Here is a 23,597-nt window from a genome sequence, read left to right as displayed (position 1 = left end):
AATACCCTTTATCACAAACATAATGACTTTCACTTACACACAATAATACCCTTTATAATATAGTGACTTTGCCCTTAACACTATAATTACATTACATTATTGGCATTTGGCAGACGCTCTTATCCAGAGCGACGTACAGTTGATTAGACTAAGCAGGAGACAATTCTCCCGTGGAGCAATGCAGGGTTAAGGCCCTTGCTCAAGGGCCCAATGGCTGTGTGGATCGTATTGTGGCTACACCGGGATTAGAACCACCAACCTTGTGTGTCCCAGTTTACCCTAACCACTACGCTACAGGCCACCCCCATAATTTTTGCGATTTAACTTCCAGCCTGAATTTGAGATTACAACATACATTGCATACTTGAACTACCTATAAATTCAGGAGATCAAAAAAGTCAAAATATTAAAAAAGCAAACCGTATGATTTTCTATTGGCCATTTGAAACAAACAAAAATAAATAAAATACAGATTACCAGTACCCTGACCAGTACTCATTACTAGCTGTGCAAGTGGAGGTGCTCCATCACCCCACATTGTAAAATCCAACATTGCATTCATAATACACCACTGCACCAATTTTGGTACTGTCATTCCAAATCCTAACAGTGTGAGGCAGAGCAGGGGGCTCACCACAGTCTATCTCTAGAGAGGAAATAAGCAAAATATTATCAATCCCTGCCTGCCACTATATTATTTCCTTTTCAGTCCAGTTGCTGTTCGACCTTAAGGCAGACAAGGTTTTTTAAATTTCTTTCATTATTAGTGTATGTTTTCATACTGTGAAAATCGCCAGAATCAAAAGAAGACTGTCAATATTGAAAACTATGCTATAAAAAGTTTGCAAGTGACTCCCATGACTTCAAGTGTGGATGCATCTTTTTAATTATTGAGAAACTCAATTGAGGTCCAGGGACACTGGTTAATTTCAATGGTATAATGTCAATGTCAAGTATCAAGTAGCTGACACTGTAGGTGGACTTTCCAGTAAGCCAATGACCCAAAGCACAAATGTATCCCTCCAAATCTGTTCCTTAACCTTGCCATGCATTACAGGAAAAGACTCCATGCTCTTATCCTTGCCAGAGGTGGATGCACCAATACTAAACCAGAGGTGCCAATAATTATGGAACCTTGATTTTGGTGAAATCTATTTTTTTATTAAATATAAAAAAGTGAATTTTGGTTGGTTCCATTGACATTACAATAACACATTTTGAGTTTATCTCAATAATTATATTGTTTATTATTAAAAAGTATTTTCTATGCATTGTCTGTCAGGGGTGCCAATACTTTTGTCCAATATTTGTGTAGGCTCCAAAATGTTTTATTATAATTTATTATTATGTTTAAATATCCTATTTCAGTAATCGACAGTCAAGTAGAGGGTATCCACTTGTGACAACTTGCCCCATCAGTGGATAAGTTGTCACATTATGTAAGGATGTGAAGTGAAGTGAAGACAAAAGGGGGGGGGGGGGCTGATCAGGAGAGAGGACTAAGGTACAGTTTGGAAAGGTGTGTTTTTCTGAACAAAAAACAGGCGTGAACATGCAGCTCAACCGCCAGGTGCTCATAGTGACAGAACCATAAGGTGACCAGAGCTGGCAGACCGGAGTGGTCTAGCTGGGGAGTAGGGAGTGATTAAGGATTGGATGTAAGGTGGGGCAGTCCCTTTAGCAGCCTGAAATGCCAACACTAGGGCCTTGAATCAGATGCGTGCGGCAATAGGAAGCCAGTGGAGGCCAATGAGGAGTGGGGTGACATGAGCCGACCTGGGCTGACTGGTGATCAGGCGGGCTGCAGCATTCTGTACCAGCTGGAGGGGCTTGATGGCACAAGCTGGGAGACCGGCTAGGAGGGAGTTGCAGTAATCCAGGCGGGAAATGACGAGCGCCTGGACTAGGAGCTGGGTGGCTTTCTCCGTCAGGAGATGACGGATACGGCATATATTATAGAGGAAGAACCTGCAGTTTCTGGCAGTGGAGGATACATGTGGAGCCAGGGTATTAAGAGTCACCCCAAGGTATGCCGTATGGGAGGAGGATACTACAAAGCCGTATGGGAGGAGGATACTACAAAGTCCTCAACAATCAGTGAGAGGTCAATTGTCGGAGAGGACTTAGCAGGGATGTAGAGAAGCTCAGTCTTGGCAAGGTTAAGCTTCAGGTGGTGGGAAGTCATCCACGCAGAGATATCAGCCAAGCAGGCAGAGATCTGTGTGGTGACCTGGGTATTGGGGGGGAAGGAAAGAAAGAGTTGGGTGTCATCGGCGTAAGAATGGTAAGAAAAGCCATGGGAAGAGATAACAGAACCAAGAGACATGTTGTATAGAGAGAAGAGATAGATGGTTAATAATTTCTACAGAACATCCCATTTACCCCCCATTCCCTGTTAATAATCTCCATAGAACATCCCCTTTACCCCCCATTCCATTAATAATCTCTACAGAACATCCCCTTTACCCCCATTCCCTGTTAATAATAATAATAATCTCTATGATGAGTTTCCACCACCCGCCCCATCAACAATCTCCGAAATGAACAACAGCAGTGAGATGGGGCAGCTGTTGTCTACTGCATATCTGACTAATCAAACTCTTCAGAGTCAGATTTGCAGTTCTGGCACATATATGTAAATTGCCTGGCCTTGGATAAATGCTTCAATTTGATAGTCAGACTCAGCTAAAAGCCTGTCTTGTGTAGTCCAGTGATATGTGTGCTATATGTATATATAGTGCCATATCATTTGGCCATATTTTTGAAGGTGAAAAATAAAACTATCCTCATTTAAGATTAGTGTGACTTTGAACACGAAGTCACACAAAATTGCTATTCAACTTTTGAGGTAGTGCCTTTTGTTTTAGGGAAATTAACAGTGTGATAACTTACCCATGTGACAAATGTAAGGGTAGTTTTCTTAATTGATTCTTAATTCACAATCACATGATTACAAATAACCTTTTAGTGTTAATCCTTATTACTATTAAACAACTTTCTGAATTAAGTGCTTACTAGAAGTCTTTCTCTGTCTCTGCCCCAGCAGACAGACAGCCTTTGACCTTAATGTCTCTGCTTCTCCTGGAAGGGGGTAGCTAGCACATTCCGGTCTTACAGCAAGGTCAACAAGGGGTATTCAGAAGACAAAATACTGATAAATGTTAGTGGCCAGCTTCATGTCTTTTTGTTTTGGTAAAGCCCCCCCTTCTGGAAAAGTGTGGATAAAAGTCTTACTATGTATGATTCAAATTAGAAAGCCGGTAAGCTTTCTCACCTTCTGTCATTTCTTTGCAAATAAATATGAAAGTTAAACTCAAGTATAGCTATCGTTGTTTTTACAGCGATCTGTTTCATCAGACGATGCTCACCTGTGAAATGTTAAAAAGGGCATTTTTCCCTATCACAACTTACCCCGCTCTCCCCTAAACTCAGTGACTGCTTTATAAGGTAGAACTGGAGAGTAGGGGTTCCCGTAGCATGTCATAGCAGCAAGAATGTCTGGAAGTAACTCATTTTAATCATGTCATTATGAGTGAAACATGTACCTATTAATGAGATTCCAAGTATTGTATGTGTCATAGAAATTCTGAGAAAAATTCTGAGAAAAAGTCTGAGAAAAATTCTGAGAAAAATTCTGAGAAAAATTCTGAGAAAAATTCTTACGTTATCTTTGGGAGAAGGAACATTACTTTCAAGAGCTGTCTTGAAGAACAATACATGGCATTATCGGGAAACTCACCCCAACTTGTTAATTCAGATATCAAATCAGCCAATCATGTGGCAGCAACTGAATGCATAAAAGCATGCAGAAATTATCAAGAGGTTCAGTTGTTGTTAAGACCAAACATCAGAATGGGGAAGAAATGTGATTTAAGTTAATTTGACTGTGGAATGATTCTTGGTGCCAGACAGGATGGTTTGAGCTCAGAAACTGCTGATCATCTGGGATTTTCACACACCACAGTCTCTAGAGTTTGCAGAGAATGGCGCAATAAACATCCAGTGAGCAGCAGTTCTGCAGGTAGAAATGCCTTGTTAATGAGAGAGGCCAGAGGAGAATGGCCAGATTGGTCAAAGCTGACAGGAAGGTGACAGTAATGCAAATAACCGCACTTTACAACAATGGTATGCAGAAGAGCATCTCTGAACACACAACATTTCAAACCTTGAAACCACATAATTGGCTGATTAGATTTTTGCAGTAACAGTATACAGGTGTATCTATAGAATCCATTTCTCCCTTTGTGTTGCATTCAAATTGTGCACAGACCTAAACATAAAATGAATAAACAATAAACAAACCCTTTGATCAAAGTTTGTGTTTCAGCCATTGACTGTGCTTTATCATGTGAAAAAGTGTTACCTTTGCATGCTACAGTAATATGTTCCCACACTCTGGCTGATGTACATGTAGAGTGACCACTTCCGCCCTCCTGGTAAAATCCATAGTCGCATGTGTAGTGTACAACGCTTCCTAGCCTTGAAGTGTTGTCCCAATGTATGTCAGTGTTGGGGAAAATAACCGGAGGTCCGCAATTGATCTCTGTAAAAAAGATTAACGTTACCACAGTAACATTGTGGGTATAATGTTCCTATACAACCACAGGATTGCATTAACGCATATCCGTCTTCTATTGCAGTTCATGATGATTTTTTTTTTCATCGTACAGTGCCCTCCGAAAATAAGTTGTATTTGGTACTGTATATAGTATTTAACATAGGCAAAGTTGTTTCGTCATGGACTCAGAAGCACCTGAGCCCTTCTGTCATTTTTTGACTCACTTTGCCTCAGAGTCTGGGGAGAGTTGCTGTTTGCTGTGTGTCAATCAAGACCAAGCAGTTCATTGCAGCTGAGTTATATGCAATTTTCCGGTCAGTCTAGTCCGCAATGTGCACCCTTCTCCATCAACCTGCACAAGCTGCAGTTTTATTGCTACTTAAGTCATCTGGACTTGAGATCAAAAGGTGACTACGGGACAAAAGAGAATCAAAACTTCTGTCATTTGCAGTTAAATATACGTTTCCTGCATTATTCTCTGACACAAAAAAAAGTATATTACACTGAATGGCTGATTTGATTGGAAATAGAAAAAACAAAAGAGTGGTCTCTGACAGTACTGTACATTCACATACTTTACATGTATGCTTTTCTATTTTGCAGAAAGATTTGTTTCTGTGCTGAGACCCCCATTTTCAGCTGTGCGATAGTAAGTCAACAAAAAGACAGGTGTAGCTCAGGTATTTCCTTTTGCAAGGACACAGAAAAGACAGGTGTGGAGAAAGGAAGGAAGAGCCCATGGTCCCCCCCTTATCTGTGAGATATTGAGGATGTAGAACGGGCTCACAGGCTCCTCCTCTTGATCATATGGAGGATTGCAGCTAAAAGATTAATTTGCAAGTGTGCAAAGAAATTTCTCCAAACCCAGTGGGAGGCGCTTCATCCTGCAGCAGGACAATGACTCCAAACACACTGCCAGTGCAACCAAAGCATTCACCATTGGGAAAAAAGGTGGTTACCTGATTTAAATCCTATTGAGAATGCATTTCACTTGATGAAGAGGAGACTGAAGGTAGAAACCCCTTGAAACAAAGATCCAAAAGAATCCAAAGAACATACTGTAACTTGGTCTGTGCCTTTGTCTCATATTCATCTTTTGATCTCAAATCCAAGGAACTAATTTCATTATCATTACCATATTTCTGGATGACACTGTATACACAGTAAAAAGTTCAGAGTAACAGAGTTGGCCAGAGTGGACTCGTATAGAGGTGATTTAACACTGGACATTTTCTGTGTAAGGTTTTACATCTGTGGATTGTCATAAAGAACATCTTCACACAGCAATTGTCCTAGTTATCTCTAGCTATCTCTTGTCCACACTGTGAAATCCATCTTCACAGTCATAATACGCCCGTGCTAATGCTCAGGGATACACAGCTTTCAGCTGGAGGAGAAGGTTCTCCAAGTAAAATATGTATATGAGTAAAAAAAACATAAAAGCATTACATTTGACATGTAAAAAAAGCACAGCGTAATAATGAAAAGGTACCTTGACACAGTATGTTAGCATGATTCCAGTAACCATCAGTGGTACAAAGTGAAACATTCCCATATCCTGCATTGTAAAAACCAGGCTTGCATTGATAAGACACCTCTGTGCCAATCTTAGTGCTGTTATTCCACACCATAATGGAGTGAGGGTGAAAAGGGGGATCACCACAGTCAATCTCTAGAAAGAAAATGAGCAAGATATTATTGCACAGACGACAGTGCTATGTTAATCCGGTCTAGTCAAAAGGCCTCATTTCAGTATACGTGTATGAATATTGTCTGTGTTTACACGAGTGATGGGAGAATGAGGTGTCATGAAATCAAAAATGGACAGAACTTAAAATAACACAGTTTGAAGCAATCATCAAGTTATTCTATGTAGAACACAAACTTATGATTGTTTAGGTCTGTGATTTACAGCTCATTTTAGCTCCACCCATAATGGAATTCATGATATCACAGCCTGCCCTCCCTGCCTCATACTAACCAATAACTACCTTTGTATGTCAAAGTGACATTGACCATTCACAGTGCATACAGGCTCATCAGTTCCTTTGACCTTATAAAAGCCTTCCTGGCAAGAGATATATGACATACTGCCCATGCTCATGCTACCATCCCACAGCATAGCCAGGCTTTATATCAGTGCTTCTATATAGTGTGGTCCCTAGAACTGCACACAGTACTCCAAGTGTGGTCTAATAAGGTGAGTATAAGTTCTGTCACGTTTCAGGTCTGTCTCACCATGTTTTATGTTGATTTATGTTTTTTCATGTTGTCTTAGTCACGTAGTGTCTTATCATATATTATGTTAGTCTAGGTTCGTCATGTTGTTTAGTTTATTTCTTGTTACGATTTATTTTCTCGTCATGTCTAGTTATGTTTCGTTACGATTATATTACCTGGTTATGTTGAGTGATTATCGTCTTAGTTTCGCTTTGTGTTATGTTTCGATGCATGTTTATTGTTACGTTAACTGGTCGTTGTTATGCATACACTTTTACATGTTTTTCCGCAAACCTTGCGTTCCGCCTTTTCTCTCTCTCTCTCTCTCTCTCTCGTTCTGTCCTTCACTCCCCTAATGTTTCTATTTGTCTATTTACTAAAACTACTAACGCTAGATCAGGATTGGGTAGAAACTAACAAGACTAATCATGTGTTCATGTTACCTTACGTTTCTCGTGCATGTCATTTACTAATTTACTAATGCTAGGGCAGGATAGGTTTATTACTAACGATTACTAATCTCCTTGTTAAACTTGTCATCCATCGCACCTGTTTTCCATTTCCTTGCTACGCTCTAACTAATTGTCTACACCTGTCTACACCTGCATTTATAGCCCAGTCGCGCAACTGTTCACTGCGAAATTGTCTGCCTCTGTTTACCACGCAACTCTTGAGCATTATTTACTGTTTGATTACACGTTACGACCCACGCCTGTTTACCGACCATTGTTTATTGATTTCTGTTTTGTGACCATCGTTTGTTTTTTGACTTCGTCCTTGCCTACCGTTTTTGTACTTTTGCTTCGCTGATTGTTTCATGGTTTCGACTCCCGCTTCGTCCACGACTACGCCTCTGCCTGCCGTCCGTCTGTTCATCTGCCCCGCTGACAGCTCTCCTGCTACCGGACCTCCCTGCACGTCTACCGACTACGAGTTTGCCTCTTCCCTCGGCACCGTGCTTTTTGTTTGTTTACTTTTTGTTTGGCTGGATCTACGTGTATGGACTTTGCTTGTGTTGACTACTCTCCTGGGATTCGTCCCGAATAAAGCCCTGAGGGGTCTTTATATTACTATTGTTTCTGAGTCGTGCATTTTGGGTCCAACCCCCACGCACCCGTCTCAGAACAATTTCGCCACAATGGACCCTGCTGACTCTACTGCCATGTTCCACGCCCTCCAGGAACAAGGAGCCATCGTCCAGCAGCATTCACAAGGAATCTCCGAGCTTCACCTGGAGATTCGTGAACTGTGTGCGGAGATGAAGAAGCTTGCTGTCGCGGTCCTGCTACAACCACGGGAGGAGCCTACCCACCCACCCGCATCCCCAGCATTCAACCCCATGGAAACCTGGCAATTCCGGGAGCCCCAACAACCCCCCCCGGAGAGGTTCGGTGGAGAACCTGAGAGGTGCAAGGCTTTCCTACTCCAATGTGACTTCGTATTCAGGCAACAGCCCCAGACCTACAACAGCGACGACCGTCGGATAGGCTATGTGATGGAACTGCTGAAGGGGAGGGCATTGGACTGGGCTCCTGCGGTGTGGACCGGGGGTTCATCTCCTCCTCGTTACCCGCCCTTCGTCGAGGAGATTCGGAAGGTTTTCCAACATGCATCCAGCGACCAGGAGCCATCCCAGAGACTGATTGCTCTGCGCCAGGGACGGAAGACCGCGGCAGACCACTCCATCGACTTCCGCACCCTCGCGGCGGCCACTAGTTGGAACGACGCGGCGTTGGCGAATCTCTTCCTGGCCAGCCTGAGTGAGACTCTCCAGGACGAGTTGGCGCGACTGGACCCCATCACCCAGCTCGACCAACTCGTGCGCACCACAATCCGCCTGGACAACCGTGCCAGACAACGCTGGTCGGAGAAACCGATCCCTCCCGGCAACCCGTACCCCAGGCAGGGGCCAGATCCTCGACAAGAGGAGCAGCAGTCGGAGGGACCCGAACCCATGGACCTGTCCCGGGCCGGTACCAGGATCTCCACTGAGGAACGAGCACGCCGCAGAACCACCGGCTCATGCTTCTACTGTGGGAGGCTGGGTCACACCCAGGCTCGGTGCTCCTTCAGGACCAGGCGACCAGTAGAGGTGAGAGCAGTCGACAGGCATGAGGGTTCTGACAGAGACAACCATCGTCCCACGCTCTCCACCCTGCTGATTCTTCCCGACGGAACTACCCGGGTTAACGCATTGGTGGATTCCGGAGCGGACGCCAACCTCATCGACGAAGTTCTGGTGTCTGAACTGAACATTCCCACCCTCCCTCTACCCCACCCTGAGAATGCGCGGTCGCTGGATGGAAGGACTTTCTGCCGCATGACTATTCCCGTACAACTGATCATTTCTGGGAACCATCGGGAGATGATCCAGTTCCGCGTCATCCAGTCCCCCAATGACTAACTCATCTTGGGATTACCCTGGCTCCAGAAACACAACCCCACGATCAACTGGAGTTCTAACCAAGTTCAAGCCTGGGATTCTAAATGTCATCTGTCCTGCTTGCGTTCCGCCCCACCACCAGCAGAGGGAGCACTAGCCCCACCACAGACTCCCAGGCCCTCCCTGGAAAGGGTTCCCACACCTTACCATGACCTGGCCACGGTGTTCTCCAAGACTCAAGCTCAGTCACTGCCGCCCCATCGACCCTACGACTGCGCCATCGAGCTCCTTCCCGGTTCGTCACTCCCCTCTAGTCGCCTATACAACGTCTCCAGACCAGAAAGGGAGGCTATGGAGAAATACATCCGTGACTGCCTGGCTAACAGACTAATTCGCCCATCTTCCTCTCCCGTCGGTGCGGGATTCTTCTTCGTTCAGAAGAAGGATGGCTCTCTACGCCCGTGCATCGACTACAGGGAGCTGAACAACATCACGGTGAGGAACAAGTATCCTCTGCCCCTGATGGACTCCGCGTTCCACCCACTTCACGAGGCCACCATCTTCACCAAGTTGGATCTTCGCAACGCTTACCACCTGGTCCGGATCCGTGAGGGCGATGAATGGAAGACCGCCTTCAACACCTCTCTCGGACACTTCGAATACCTGGTCATGCCATTCGGCCTCACCAATGCTCCTGCTGTGTTCCAGGCTCTGGTGAATGATGTTCTTCGGGACTTGTTGGGCCGCCATGTGTTCGTCTACCTGGATGACATCTTGATCTACTCCACTAATGCCAAGGATCATGAAAACCACGTCAGACAAGTTCTACAGAGACTTCTAGAGAACAAACTATTTGTCAAGGCGGAGAAGTGCGTCTTCCACTCCGACACAGTTGAGTTCCTTGGGTTTATCCTTGAGAAGGGACAGATCAGGGCGGATCCCAAGAAGATTCTGGCGGTCACCGACTGGCCCACACCCACCTCACGCAAGCAACTCCAGCGCTTCTTGGGATTCGCCAATTTCTACCGAAGGTTCATCCGTTCCTATAGTCAAGTGGTCTCCCCCCTAACCAAGCTCACGTCCCCTGCGGTGCCATTCCGGTGGAGCCCCGAAGCTGAGACGGCTTTCACCAAGGTCAAGAGACTGTTCTCTTCCGCTCCCATCCTGGTACATCCCGACCCTACCCGCCAGTTTGTGGTCGAGACGGATGCCTCCGACACAGGGGTGGGAGCAGTGCTCTCTCAGGTGGCGGCCGCGGACAACCGACTACACCCCTGCGCCTTCTTCTCCAAGAAGCTGTCCCCGGCTGAGAGGAACTATGACGTTGGAAACCGAGAGCTGCTGGCAGTCAAACTGGCGCTGGAGGAGTGGAGACATTGGCTGGAGGGGGGCGAGAAGCCGTTCATCGTTTGGACCGACCACAAGAACCTGGCATACCTCCAGACAGCCAAAAGGCTGAACTCCCGACAGGCTAGATGGGCGCTGTTCTTCGGGAGGTTCAACTTTTCTCTGACCTACCGCCCGGGTTCGAAGAACGTTAAGCCCGACGCCCTGTCCTGTCAATTTAACACCTGTTCTGAGCGTGAGGTTCCCGAGAACATCCTTCCTGCCTCCTGCACTATCGGATCTGTCACATGGAAGATCGAGGCGGTGATCCAGAGGGCTCTACGGGAGGATCCCGATCCCAGGTCCAACCCCGGATTACGCCTATACGTTCCCTCAGCCGCTCGGACACAGGTGCTGCAATGGGCCCATTCATCCCTCCTTTCCTGCCATCCCGGCTTTACCCGCACCTTGGCGGTGCTGAAGAGGAGATTCTGGTGGAGCTCCATAATCCCTGACACCAGGCGCTTCATCAAGGCATGTACCACCTGTGCCAGAAGCAAGGCCTCCCACCAAGCCCCCGCTGGTCTACTCCAACCCCTGCCTGTGCCCAGCCGACCCTGGAGCCACATCGGCGTGGACTTCGTTACCGGACTTCCCCCTTCCGAAGGTAACACCACCATCCTCACGGTGGTGGACCGATTCAGTAAGGCGGCCCACTTCATCCCCCTGCCAGGGTTACCCACTGCCCAAGAGACTGCGGACGTACTTATCAAGGAAGTGTTCCGCATCCATGGAATTCCCTCAGACATTGTATCTGACCGGGGTCCACAATTCATTTCTCAAGTATGGAAAGCTTTCTGCCTGGCCCTCGGTGCCACAGCCAGCCTCTCATCCGGCTACCACCCTCAATCCAATGGGCAGACCGAGAGGGCCAACCAGGATTTGGGAGCCGCGCTACGTTGTGTCTCTGCCCAGAATCCGTCTTCATGGAGCAAGATGCTCACCTGGGTTGAGTACGCACACAACACCTTACCCTGCGCCGCCACCGGGAAATCTCCATTTGAGGTCTCCCTGGGCTACCAACCTCCACTGTTCCCTGACCAAGAAGCCGAGATCGCTGTTCCCTCCCTCGCCATCCACATGAAACGGTGCGACAAGGTTTGGAGGGATGCCAAGGCCGCGCTGCTAAGCACGGCAGACCGTAATCGGCGTTTTGCTGATCGCCACCGCACTCCAGCTCCGGCCTACAAACCAGGTGACTCCGTCTGGCTGTCCACTAAGGACATTCCCCTCCAAGCCACTTCCCACAAACTGCAACCCCGCTTTATTGGTCCCTTTAAGATCCACAAAATCATCAATCCTTCCTCTGTAAGATTGTCACTCCCTGCTTCCCTTAAGATTCACCCCACATTCCATGTCTCATGTATTAAGCCTGTATCCTCTCACCCCATATGTCCCCCGGATCCCCCACCACCTCCCCCCCGCATTATTGACAACCACCCCGCATTCACTGTTAAGAAACTCTTGAACATTCGTAAGAGGGGCCGTGGGGTGCAATACTTGGTTGACTGGGAGGGCTATGGCCCTGAGGAGCGTTCCTGGGTCGCTCCCAGTCTCATTCTGGACAAATCGCTCATCAGAGACTTCCATCGTGACCACCCTGATAAATTCCAAGGACCGCCAGGAGTCGGTCGTTAAGGGGGGGGTCCTGTCACGTTTCAGGTCTGTCTCACCATGTTTTATGTTGATTTATGTTTTTTCATGTTGTCTTAGTCACGTAGTGTCTTATCATGTATTATGTTAGTCTAGGTTCGTCATGTTGTTTAGTTTATTTCTTGTTACGATTTATTTTCTCGTCATGTCTAGTTATGTTTCGTTACGATTATATTACCTGGTTATGTTGAGTGATTATCGTCTTAGTTTCGCTTTGTGTTATGTTTCGATGCATGTTTATTGTTACGTTAACTGGTCGTTGTTATGCATACACTTTTACATGTTTTTCCGCAAACCTTGCGTTCCGCCTTTTCTCTCTCTCTCTCTCTCTCTCGTTCTGTCCTTCACTCCCCTAATGTTTCTATTTGTCTATTTACTAAAACTACTAACGCTAGATCAGGATTGGGTAGAAACTAACAAGACTAATCATGTGTTCATGTTACCTTACGTTTCTCGTGCATGTCATTTACTAATTTACTAATGCTAGGGCAGGATAGGTTTATTACTAACGATTACTAATCTCCTTGTTAAACTTGTCATCCATCGCACCTGTTTTCCATTTCCTTGCTACGCTCTAACTAATTGTCTACACCTGTCTACACCTGCATTTATAGCCCAGTCGCGCAACTGTTCACTGCGAAATTGTCTGCCTCTGTTTACCACGCAACTCTTGAGCATTATTTACTGTTTGATTACACGTTACGATCCACGCCTGTTTACCGACCATTGTTTATTGATTTCTGTTTTGTGACCATCGTTTGTTTTTTGACTTCGTCCTTGCCTACCGTTTTTGTACTTTTGCTTCGCTGATTGTTTCATGGTTTCGACTTCCGCTTCGTCCACGACTACGCCTCTGCCTGCCGTCCGTCTGTTCATCTGCCCCGCTGACAGCTCTCCTGCTACCGGACCTCCCTGCACGTCTACCGACTACGAGTTTGCCTCTTCCCTCGGCACCGTGCTTTTTGTTTGTTTACTTTTTGTTTGGCTGGATCTACGTGTATGGACTTTGCTTGTGTTGACTACTCTCCTGGGATTCGTCCCGAATAAAGCCCTGAGGGGTCTTTATATTACTATTGTTTCTGAGTCGTGCATTTTGGGTCCAACCCCCACGCACCCGTCTCAAGTTCCTTGGACTTAAACTCAATACTCCTGGCTATGTATCCTAGCATCCTGTTGACCTTTTTTACTGATACCGCACATTGACTAGAACCTGAAAGGCTTCGGACAACTATTACCCCCAAGTCTATTTCAACTTGAGTACTATCCAATTTTGTGCCCCCATAAAGTAATCCCACCTTATATTTGTATTTTCCACGTGTAGAACTTTACATTTAGTTCTATTGGATTTAATTTGCCAGCTTTCTTCCCACTTCTGGATTCTGTTTAAGTCTTCCTGGCTTACTTTAATAGATTCCATACGGTTAGCACCTCCTAGTTTTGTATCATCAGCAAATTTAACTCAATTACTTTGAATGTCTATGTCAAGATAATTTATGTAAATGAGGAAGAGCAGTGGCCCCAGCACTGATCCCTGTGGGACTCCACGTCCCACAATACCCTGCTTGGATTAGTCCCCTCCTACTACTACTTTTTGTGTTCTATCCCGTAGCCAGTTCTGAACCCACTTCAAAATGGCTACTATAATTCCTATCATCCTCATTTTGATTGTGAGTTTGTCATGTGGTACCTTATAAAATGTTTTTTTGGAAACCTAGATATACAATATCAAAAGCCCTGCTATCATCAAAACATTTGGTCGCTTCCTCAAAGAATGCCAAAAGGTTTGTCAGACATGACCTACCCTTTTTAAAACCATGCTGGCTATCCCTTAGAATGTTATTTTCAAATAATTCCAGTTTGTCCCTAATGATAGATTCCAGTATTTTGCATGTGATGCAAGTTAGACTGACAGGCCTGTAGTTTCCTAGATCCGTACGGTCGCCTTTCTTATATATTGGTATTATATTACCTTGTTTTCAGTGATCTGGTATTTCTCACGTTTCTAAAGACTGCCAGAGGTTTAAAAATGATCTCACTTAACTCTTTGAGTACCCTTGGGAATATGCAATTATCTGTCTTCAGTTTATGTAATGTATCTAGCATTTCTTTATCCTCTATCTAAATATTGGCTAAGACATTGTTAGTATTGAGTATGCCTTCCAGCTTACAAGTAACCTCTTCCCTGGTACACTCTCAAAAAAGTAGCCATTTAAGGCATCAGCAATATCTTTATTCTCATACTGCAGTTCTCCTTTGTTATTCTTAATGCACTTAACCTCTTTAACATTCCTTTTCCTACTACATTATTGAAAGTAGCATTTGGGATTGCATTTTGAATCATCTGAAATTTTCCTTTTAAATAGCCTTTTGGCTAACCTTAGTTCTTTTTTAACTTTAGCTTGCACTTGTCTTGGTTGCCTAGCTTAGTTAGGTATTACCTCTTGGGGCTGCGTGAGGGCGCACCTGTCACATTCATGTCTCCCTCATGCAGTCAATTATCTCTGATTGCACAAGGAGTTGGTAATCGCAAACAGGTGTTTCTGATCTATATAAGCCTGGTCTTTCCTAGACACAAGGACGACTGGAATGCTTTTAACATTAAAAAGATTTCAGTACCCTCCTTAGGTATAGGACTGGCATTGGTTTTGGGAAACCTCTTGACATGTTTGTCAGGTACCTAGCTTAGAGACTTGCTGCCTGACATTTTCTTTGTCAGTTTGACCTCTCTACCTGAACTTCTCTCTCACCTCGGTTTATCAGCTCACTCAGTGTTAGTAGAGCTGGAGGCAGAGTCGGCTGGTAAATGTTATTCGTCATTCTTTAGTTATTCACTATGCAAGGTATATGGTATTGGGAATACAAGAATCATTACAGCAGAAGTAAGAAGAATCCCGCATCGTCCTGTAGCTATGGAACCAAGTGCATAGCTTTCCTCGCCTCCCTTGGTCGGATTACTAGCGATTACAGAGACTCACTGTCTGACATTATTTTGGGTATTTTGATCTCTACCTGAAATTCTCTCACGCCTCTGTTCATCAGCTACGTCATGTTTTTCACTTAATTGTATCTTTTGCTTTCAGTCATTTATCCAAACAAAGTACATGTCAGCCGGATAACTGTAACTGTTCCTCTTATTCAAATAGAGACGCAGAAACATCCTTTAATTTGGGCTAGAGATTTCGCCCTGGGCTGGGTTTTTCTCTGTGATGGCGCTGAGTTTTTGAGTATCTCAGAAACTGCTCATCTCCCGGGATTTTCATGCACCACAGTCTCTAGAGTTTGCTGAGAACGGTGTGAAAAACATCCAGTGAGCAGCAGTTCTGCAGGCAGAAATGCCTTGTTAATGAGAGAGGCCAGATGAGAATGGCCAGATTGGTCATAGCTGACAGGAAAGTGACAGTAACGCAAATAACCTCACATTACAACAATGGTATGCAGAAGAGCATCTCTGAACACACAACATTTCAAACCTTGAAGCCACATAATTGGCTGATTAGATTTTTGCAGTAACAGTATACAGGAGTATCTATAGAATCCATTTCTCCCTTTGTGTTGCATTCAAATTGTGCACAGACCTAAACATAAAATGAATAAACAATAAACATACCATTTGATCAAAGTTTGTGTTTCAGCCATTGACTGTGCTTTATAATGTGAAAAAGTGTTACCTTTGCATGCTACAGTAATATTTTCCCACACTCTGGCTGATGTACATGTAGAGTGACTACTTTCGCCCTCCTTGTGAAATCCATATTCGCATGTGTAGTGTAAAACGCTTCCTAGCCTTGAAGTGTTGTCCCAATGTATGTCAGTGTTGGGGAAAATAACCGGAGGTCCGCAATTGATCTCTGTAAAAAAGATTAACGTTACCACAGTAACATTGTGGGTATAATGTTCCTATACAACCACAGGATTGCATTAACGCATATCCGTCTTCTATTGCAGTTCATGATGATTTTTTTTTTCATTGTATAGTGCCCTCTGAAAATGAGTTGTATTTGCTACTGTACATAGTATTTAACAAAGGCAAATTTGTTTCCTCGTGGACTTAGAAGCACCTGAGCCCTTCTGTCATTTTTTGACTCGCTTTGCCTCAAAATCTGGGGAGAGTTGCTGCTTGGGGTGTGTCAATCAAGACCAAGCAGTGCATTGAGATGTTGGTGCAGCTATATGCAATTTTCCAGTCAGTCTAGTCCGCAATGTGTACCCTTCTCCACCAACCTTCTCAAGCTGCAGTTTTATTGCTACTTAAGTCATCTGGACTTGAGATCAAAAGGTGACTATGAGACAAAAGACAATCAAAACTTCTGTAATGTACGTTGTTAAATGTACGTTTCCTGCATTATTGTCTGATGGTCTCTGACATTTGCACAGTACTGTACATTGACTACATATTTTACATGTATACATCTATTTTGCAGAAAGATATGTTTCTGTCCCCCCATTTTCAGCTGGGTACAAAACAATGCCCCCCCTCATCTGTGAAATATGGAGGATGTAGTGTCATGGCTATAGCATGTACGGATGCTTCTGGAACAGGCTCACAGGCTCCTCCTCTTGATCATATGGAGGATTGCAGCTAAAAGATTAATTTACAAATGTACAAAGAAATTCCTCCAAACCCAGTGGGTGGCGCTTCATCCTGCAGCAGGACAATGACTCCAAACACACTGCCAGTGCAACCAAAGCATTCACCATTGGGAAAAAAGGTGGAACATTTTGTTTTGAGGATGCATTTCACTTGATGCAGGGAGACTGAAGCCAGAAACCCCTTGAAACAAAAACCAATTGAAAGTAGATGCAGTGAAAGGCCTGGAAAGGCATTTCCAAAGAACATACTGTAACTTGGTCTGTACCTTTGTCTCATATTCATGTTTTGATCTCAAATCCAAGGATCTAATTTCACGATATCATTACCATACTTTTGGATGACACTGTATACACAGTAAAAAGTTCAGAGTAACAGAGTTGGCCAGAGTGGACTCGTATAGAGGTGATTTATCACTGGACATTTTCTGTGTAAGGTTTTACATCTTTGGATTGTCATAAAGAACATCTTCACACAGCAATTGTCCTAGTTATCTCTAGCTATCTCTTGTCCACACTGTGAAATCCATCTTCACAGTCATAATACGCCCGTGCTAATGCTCAGGGATACACAGCTTTCAGCTGGAGGAGAAGGTTCACCAAGTAAAATATGTGTATGAGTAAAAAAACATAAAAGCATTACATTTGACATGTAAAATAAGCACAGCATGATAATGAAAAGGTACCTTGACACAGTATGTTAGTATGATTCCAGTAACCATCAGTGGTACAAAGTGAAACATTCCCATATCCTGCATTGTAAAAGCCAGGCTTGCATTGATAAGACACCTCTGTGCCAATCTTAGTGCTGTTATTCCACTCCACAATGGAGTGAGGGTGAAAAGGGGGATCACCACAGTCAATCTCTAGAAAGAAAATGAGCAAGATATTATTGCACAGACGACAGTGCTATGTTAATCCGGTCTAGTCAAGAGGCCTCATTTCAGTATACGTGTATGAATATTGTCTGTGTTTACACGAGTGATGGGAGAATGAGGTGTCATGAAATCAAAAATGGACAGAACTTAAAATAACACAGTTTGAAGCAATCATCAAGTTATTCTATATAGAACACAAACTTATGATTGTTTAGGTCTGTGATTTACAGCTCATTTTAGCTCCACCCATAATGGAATTCATGATATCACAGCCTGCCCTCCCTGCCTCATACTAACCAATAACTACCTTTGTATGTCAAAGTGACATTGACCATCCACAGTGCATACAGGCTCATCAGTTCCTTTGACCTTATAAAAGCCTTCCTGGCAAGAGATATATGACATACTGCCCATGCTCATGCTACCATCCCACAGCATTGCCAGGCTTTATATCAGTGCTTCTATATAGTGTGGTCCCTAGAACTGCACACTGTACTCCAAGTGTGGTCTAACAAGACTATTGTATAAGGTGAGTATAAGTTCCATGGACTTATACTCAATACTCCTGGCTATGTATCCTAGCATCCTGTTGACCTTTTTGACTGCTACCACCTATTGACTAGAACCTGAAAGGCTTTGGTCAACTATTACCCCCAAGTCTTTTTCAACTTGAGCACTATCCAATTTTGAGCCCCCATAAAGTAATCCTGCTTCATAGTTTTATTTCCCATGTGTAGAACTTTACATTTAGCTGTATTGGATTTAATTTGCCAGGTTTCTTCCCACTTCTGGTTTCTGTTTAAGTCTTCCTGGAGTACTTTAGTAGATTCCATACTGTTAGCTAAACCTCCTAGTTTTGTACTTTCAATGTCTATGTCAAGATCATGTATGTAAGGCCCCTCCTACTACTATTATGTACTTGTGTTCTATCCCGTAGCCAGTCCTGAAGTTATATTACCTTGTTTTCAGTGATCTGGTATTTCTTAAGTTTCTAAAGACTGTCGAAAAATACTTGCCAGCGGTTTAAAAATGATCTCACTTAACTCTTTGAGTACCCTTAGGAATATGCAATGATCTGTCTTCAGTTTATGTAATGTATCTAATATTTCTTTATCCCCTGTCTCAATATTGGCTAAGACATTCTGAGTATTGAGTATACCTTCCAGCCTACTAGTAACCTCCTCCCTGGCAAAACTCTCAACAAAGTAACCATTTAACACATCAGCAATATCTTTATTCTTGTATTATTCTTCTTATACTGTAGTTCTCCTTTGTTATTCTTAATGCACCTAACCTCTTTAACGTTCCTTTTCCTACTACAGTATTGAAAGAAGCATTTGGGGTTGCATTTTGCATCATCTGAAAATTGCCTTTTAAATAGCCTTTTGGCTAACCCTGGTTCTTTTTTAACTTTAGCATGCACATGTCATGCTTGCCTAGCGTAGTTGGGCATTACCTCTAAGGGCTGCGTAGGTATAGGACTGGTATAGGTTTTTTGGAACCTCTTGACACGTTTGTCAGGTACCTAGCTCAGAGACTTGCTGCCTGACATTATTATTATTTGACCTCTCTACCTGAAGTTCTCTCTCACCTCGGTTTATCAGCTCATTCAGTGTTTGTAGAGCAGGAGGCAGAGTTGGCTGTGAATGTTGTTTGTCACTCTTTAATTATTCACTATGCAAGGTATATAGTAGTCGGAAGAGAGGAATCCTTACAGCGGAAGTAAAAAGAATCCCGGATCGTCCTGTAGCTATGGGACCAAGTGTTTTGATTGGCTTTCCTCGCCTCCCTTGGTCAGATTACTTGCACTGAGACTCACTCTCTGACATTATTTTCGGAATTTTGATCTCTACCTGAAATTCTCTCACGCCTCTGTTCATCAGCTAAGTCACGTTTTTCACTTAATTGTATCTTTTGCTTTCAGTCATTTATCCAAACAAAGTACACATCAGCCGGGTAACTGTTTTCCTCTTATTTAAATAGAGACGCAGAAACATCCTTTAATATGGCCTAGAGTTTTCGCCCCGGGGCTGGGTTTTTCTCTGTGATGGCGGTGAGTTTTTGAGTATCTCAGAAACTGCTGATTTCCTGGGATTTTCGCGCACAACAGTCTCTAGAGTTTGCCGAGATTGATGTGAAAAACATCCAGTGAGCAGCAGCTCTGTGGGCAGAAATGCCTTGTGAATGAGAGAGGTCAGAGGAGAATGGCCGGATTGGTCAAAGCTGACAGGAAAGTGACAGTAACGCAAATAACTACACTTTACAACAATGGTATGCAGAAGAGCATCTCTGAACACACAACATTTTATACCTTGAAGCCACATAATTGGCTCATTCAATATTTGCATTAACAGTATACAGGTGTATCTATAGAATCCATTTCTCCCTTTGTGTTGCATTCAAACTGTGCACAGGCCTAAACATAAAATGAATAAACAATGAACAAACCCATTGATCAAAGTTTGTGTTTCAGCCATTGACTGTGCTTTATCATGTGAAAAAGTGTTACCTTTGCATGCTACAGTAATATTTTCCCACACTCTGGCTGATGTACATGTAGAGTGACTACTTCCGCCCTCCTGGTAAAATCCATATTCGCATGTGTAGCGTACAATGCTTCCTAGCCTTGAAGTGTTGTCCCAATGTATGTCAGTGTTGGGGAAAATAACCGGAGGTCCGCAATTGATCTCTGTAAAAAAGATGAGTATTACCACAGTAATATTGTGGGAATAATGTTCCCATACAACCATGGGATTGCATTAACGCATATATGTCTTCTATTACAGTTCATGATGAATATTTGTTTAATTGTACAGTGCCCTCCAAAAATTAGTTGCATTTGCTACTGTATGTACTATTTAATGTAGGCAAAGCGGTTTCGGGGCGGCACAGATGGCGCAGTGGTTAGCACTGCCGCCTCACAGCAAGGAGGTCCTGGGTTTGAATCCCCGTCGGCCGGGGGGCGAGTGGAGTTTGCATGTTCTCCCCATGTTTGCGTGGGTTTCCTCCGCGTACTCTGGTTTCCTCCCACAGTCTAAAGACATGCAGGTTAGGCTGATTGGAGAGTCTAAATTGCCCATAGGTATGAGTGTATGAGTGAATGGTGTGTGTGCCCTGCGATGGACTGGCGACCTGTCCAGGGTGTATTCCTGCCTTTCGCCCAATGTATGCTGGGATAGGCTCCAGCCCCCCTGCGACCCTGTTCAGGATAAGCGGGTTAAGATAATGAATGAATGAATGAAAGTGGTTTCGTCATGGATTTAGAAACCTCAAAGTCTGGGGAGAGTTGCTGTTTGCTGTGTGTCTATCAAGACCAAGCAGTGCATAGAGATGTTGGTGCAGCTGAGTTATATACAATTTTCCGGTCAGTCCAGTCTACAATGTGCACCCTTCTCCGCCCACCTCACTATATCATTACCATACTTTTGGATGACACTGCATACACAGTAGAAAGTTCAGAGTTACAGAGTTGGCCAGAGTGGACTCGTACAGTAAACTCTGAGGTGAAGAAACACTGGATATTTTAGGTTTACATCTTTGGAGGACAGTATAATGCCGCCACACACTTGGGATTGCATTGTCATAAACAACATCTCCGCACAGCAAAGCAACATTGTCCTAGCTATCTCTAGCTATCTCTTGTCTACACTGTGAAATCCATCTTCACAGTCATAATATGCCCATGCTTTCAGCTGGAGAAGTTTCTCCAAGTAAAATATGTGTTATGTGTAAATAAATATAAAAGCATTACACTTGACATGTAAAAGAAGCACAGCGTAATAATTAAAAGGTACCTTGACACAGTATGTTAGCATGATTCCAGTAACCATGAGTGGTACAAAGTGAAACATTCCCATATCCTGCATTGTAAAAGCCAGGCTTGCATTGATAAGACACCTCTGTGCCAATCTTAGTGCTGTTATTCCACTCCACAATGGAGTGAGGGTGAAAAGGGGGATCACCACAGTCAATCTCTAGAAAGAAAATGAGCAAGATATTATTGCACAGAAGACAGTGCTATGTTAATCCGGTCTAGTCAAAAGGCCTCATTTCAGTATATGTGTGTGAATATTGTTTATGTTTACACAAGTGATAATCCTTATTACTATTAGACCACTCTCTGAATTAAGTGCTTACTATGAGTCTTTCTCTGTCTCTCTCCAGCAGGCAGACAGCCTATGACCTTAATGTCTCTGCTTCTCAGCTAGCACATTCTGGTCTTACAGCAAGGTCAACAAGGGGTATTCAGAAGACAAAATACTGATAAAATGTTTGTGGCCAGCTTCATGTCTTTTTGTTTTGGCAAAGCCCCCCCTTTGGGAAAAGTGTGTATAAGAGTCTTACTGTGTCTGATTCAAATCAGAAAGCCTGTAAGCTTTCTCACTTTCTGTCATTTCTTTGCAAATAAATACGAAAGTTAAACTGAAGAATAGCTATTGTTGCTTTTTACTGGATCTGTTTCATCAGATGATGCTCACCTGTGAAATGTTAAAAAGGGCATTTGCCCCTAACAATATGTATCCTGGCATCCTGTCAGCCTTTTTTACTGATACCGCACATTGACTAGAACCTGAAAGGCTTTGGTCAACTATTACCCCCAAGTCTTTTTCAACTTGAGCACTATCCAATTTTGTATCCCCCATAAAGTAATCCTGCCTTATGTTTTTATTTCCCACATGTAGAACTTTACATTTAGTTCCACTGAATTTCATTTGCCAGGTTTCCACCCACTTCTGGATTCTGTTTAAGTCTTCCTGGATTACTGTAGTAGATTCCAATCTGTTAGCTAAACCTCCAAATTTAACTAAATTACTTTCCATGTCTATGTCAAGATCATTTATTTAAATGAGGAAGAGCAGCACCAATGCCTGTGGGACTCCACTTCCCACAATATTCTGTTCGGATAAGGCTATATCAAGATCATTTATGTAAGGCCCCTCCTTCTACTATTATGTACTTGTGTTCTATCCCGTAGCCAGTCCTGAACCCACTTCAAAATGGCTTCTATAATTCCTATCATCCTCATTTTGATTGTGTGTTTGTCATGTGGTACCTTATCAAATGCTCTTTGGAAATCTAGATATACAATATCAAAAGGCCTGCTATCATCAAAACATTTGGTGGCTTCCTCAAAGAATGCCAAAGGGTTTGTCCATGACCTCTTTTGAAAACCATGCTGGCTATCCCTTAAAATGTTATTTTCAAGAAATTCCAGTTTGTCCCTAATGATAGATTCCAGTATTTTACAGACTGTCTAAAAATACTTGCCAGTGGTTTAAAAATAATCTTACTTAACTTTGAGTACCCTTGGGAATATGCCATTGGGGCCTGCCAGCTGTCTTTAGTTAATGTAATTTATCCAGTATTTCTTTATCCCCTATATCAGTATTGGCTAAGACGCTGTTAGTATTGAGTATGCCTTCTGGCTTACTAGTAACCTCCTCCCTGGTAAAACTCTCAACAAAGTAGCCATTTAAGGCATCAGCAATATCCTTATTCTTGTACAGCAGTTCTGTTGTTATTCTTAATGCACCTAACGTCTTTAATATTAAATTGCCTTTTAAATAGCCTTTTGGCTAACCTTAGTTATTTTTTAGCCTTAGCACACATATGTTGTCATGGTTGCCGAGCTTAGTTGGTCATTACCTCTTGGGGCTGTGAGAGGGCATTCCTGTTACATTCATGTCTCCCTTGTGTGGTCAGTTATCTCTGATTGCACAAGGAGTTACGAATTGCGAACAGGTGTTTCTGATCTATATAAACCTGTTATTTCCTAGACTCTGGGCTTTTGTGTTACACTTCACATTCTGTCTTTCACAAAGCCAGTAAAGAGGTAATCGGAGGACTTGAATGACTTTAAAATGAAAAGGGTTTTAGGAGCCTCCTTAGGTATAGGACTAGCATAGGGTTTGGGGAACCTCTTGACATGTTG

The 23,597-nt window shown here is 43.5% G+C and overlaps 1 protein-coding gene across 8 annotated transcripts in view; it reads right to left on the bottom strand.

Annotated features, from left to right (window-relative positions):
* susd1 (sushi domain containing 1) overlaps nucleotides 1-23,597 on the bottom strand; it is a 56,890-nt gene that overhangs the window by 25,592 nt on the left and 7,701 nt on the right. For 3 of the 8 annotated variants that reach the window (XM_061260678.1, XM_061260677.1, XM_061260681.1), the window contains 6 exons: nucleotides 21,460-21,639; nucleotides 20,175-20,354; nucleotides 17,474-17,653; nucleotides 15,869-16,048; nucleotides 6,051-6,230; nucleotides 4,364-4,543 (listed from right to left, as the gene is read on the bottom strand). The exons of 1 other annotated variant lie outside the window; for it this stretch is intronic. In XM_061260678.1, coding sequence (XP_061116662.1) covers nucleotides 4,364-4,543; nucleotides 6,051-6,230; nucleotides 15,869-16,048; nucleotides 17,474-17,653; nucleotides 20,175-20,354; nucleotides 21,460-21,639 — 1,080 coding nt within the window. Of the gene's footprint in view, nucleotides 1-2,063; nucleotides 2,231-4,363; nucleotides 4,544-6,050; nucleotides 6,231-15,868; nucleotides 16,049-17,473; nucleotides 17,654-20,174; nucleotides 20,355-21,459; nucleotides 21,640-23,597 lie in introns of those variants that run through there. 4 more of the 8 variants (XM_061260680.1, XM_061260682.1, XM_061260685.1 and 1 more) reach the window with 3 other exon arrangements.

Source organism: Conger conger, chromosome 11 (assembly GCF_963514075.1).
Source record: "Conger conger chromosome 11, fConCon1.1, whole genome shotgun sequence".
Taxonomy (NCBI): Eukaryota; Metazoa; Chordata; class Actinopteri; order Anguilliformes; family Congridae; genus Conger; species Conger conger.
This window is presented reverse-complemented; position numbering and strand designations above follow the sequence as displayed.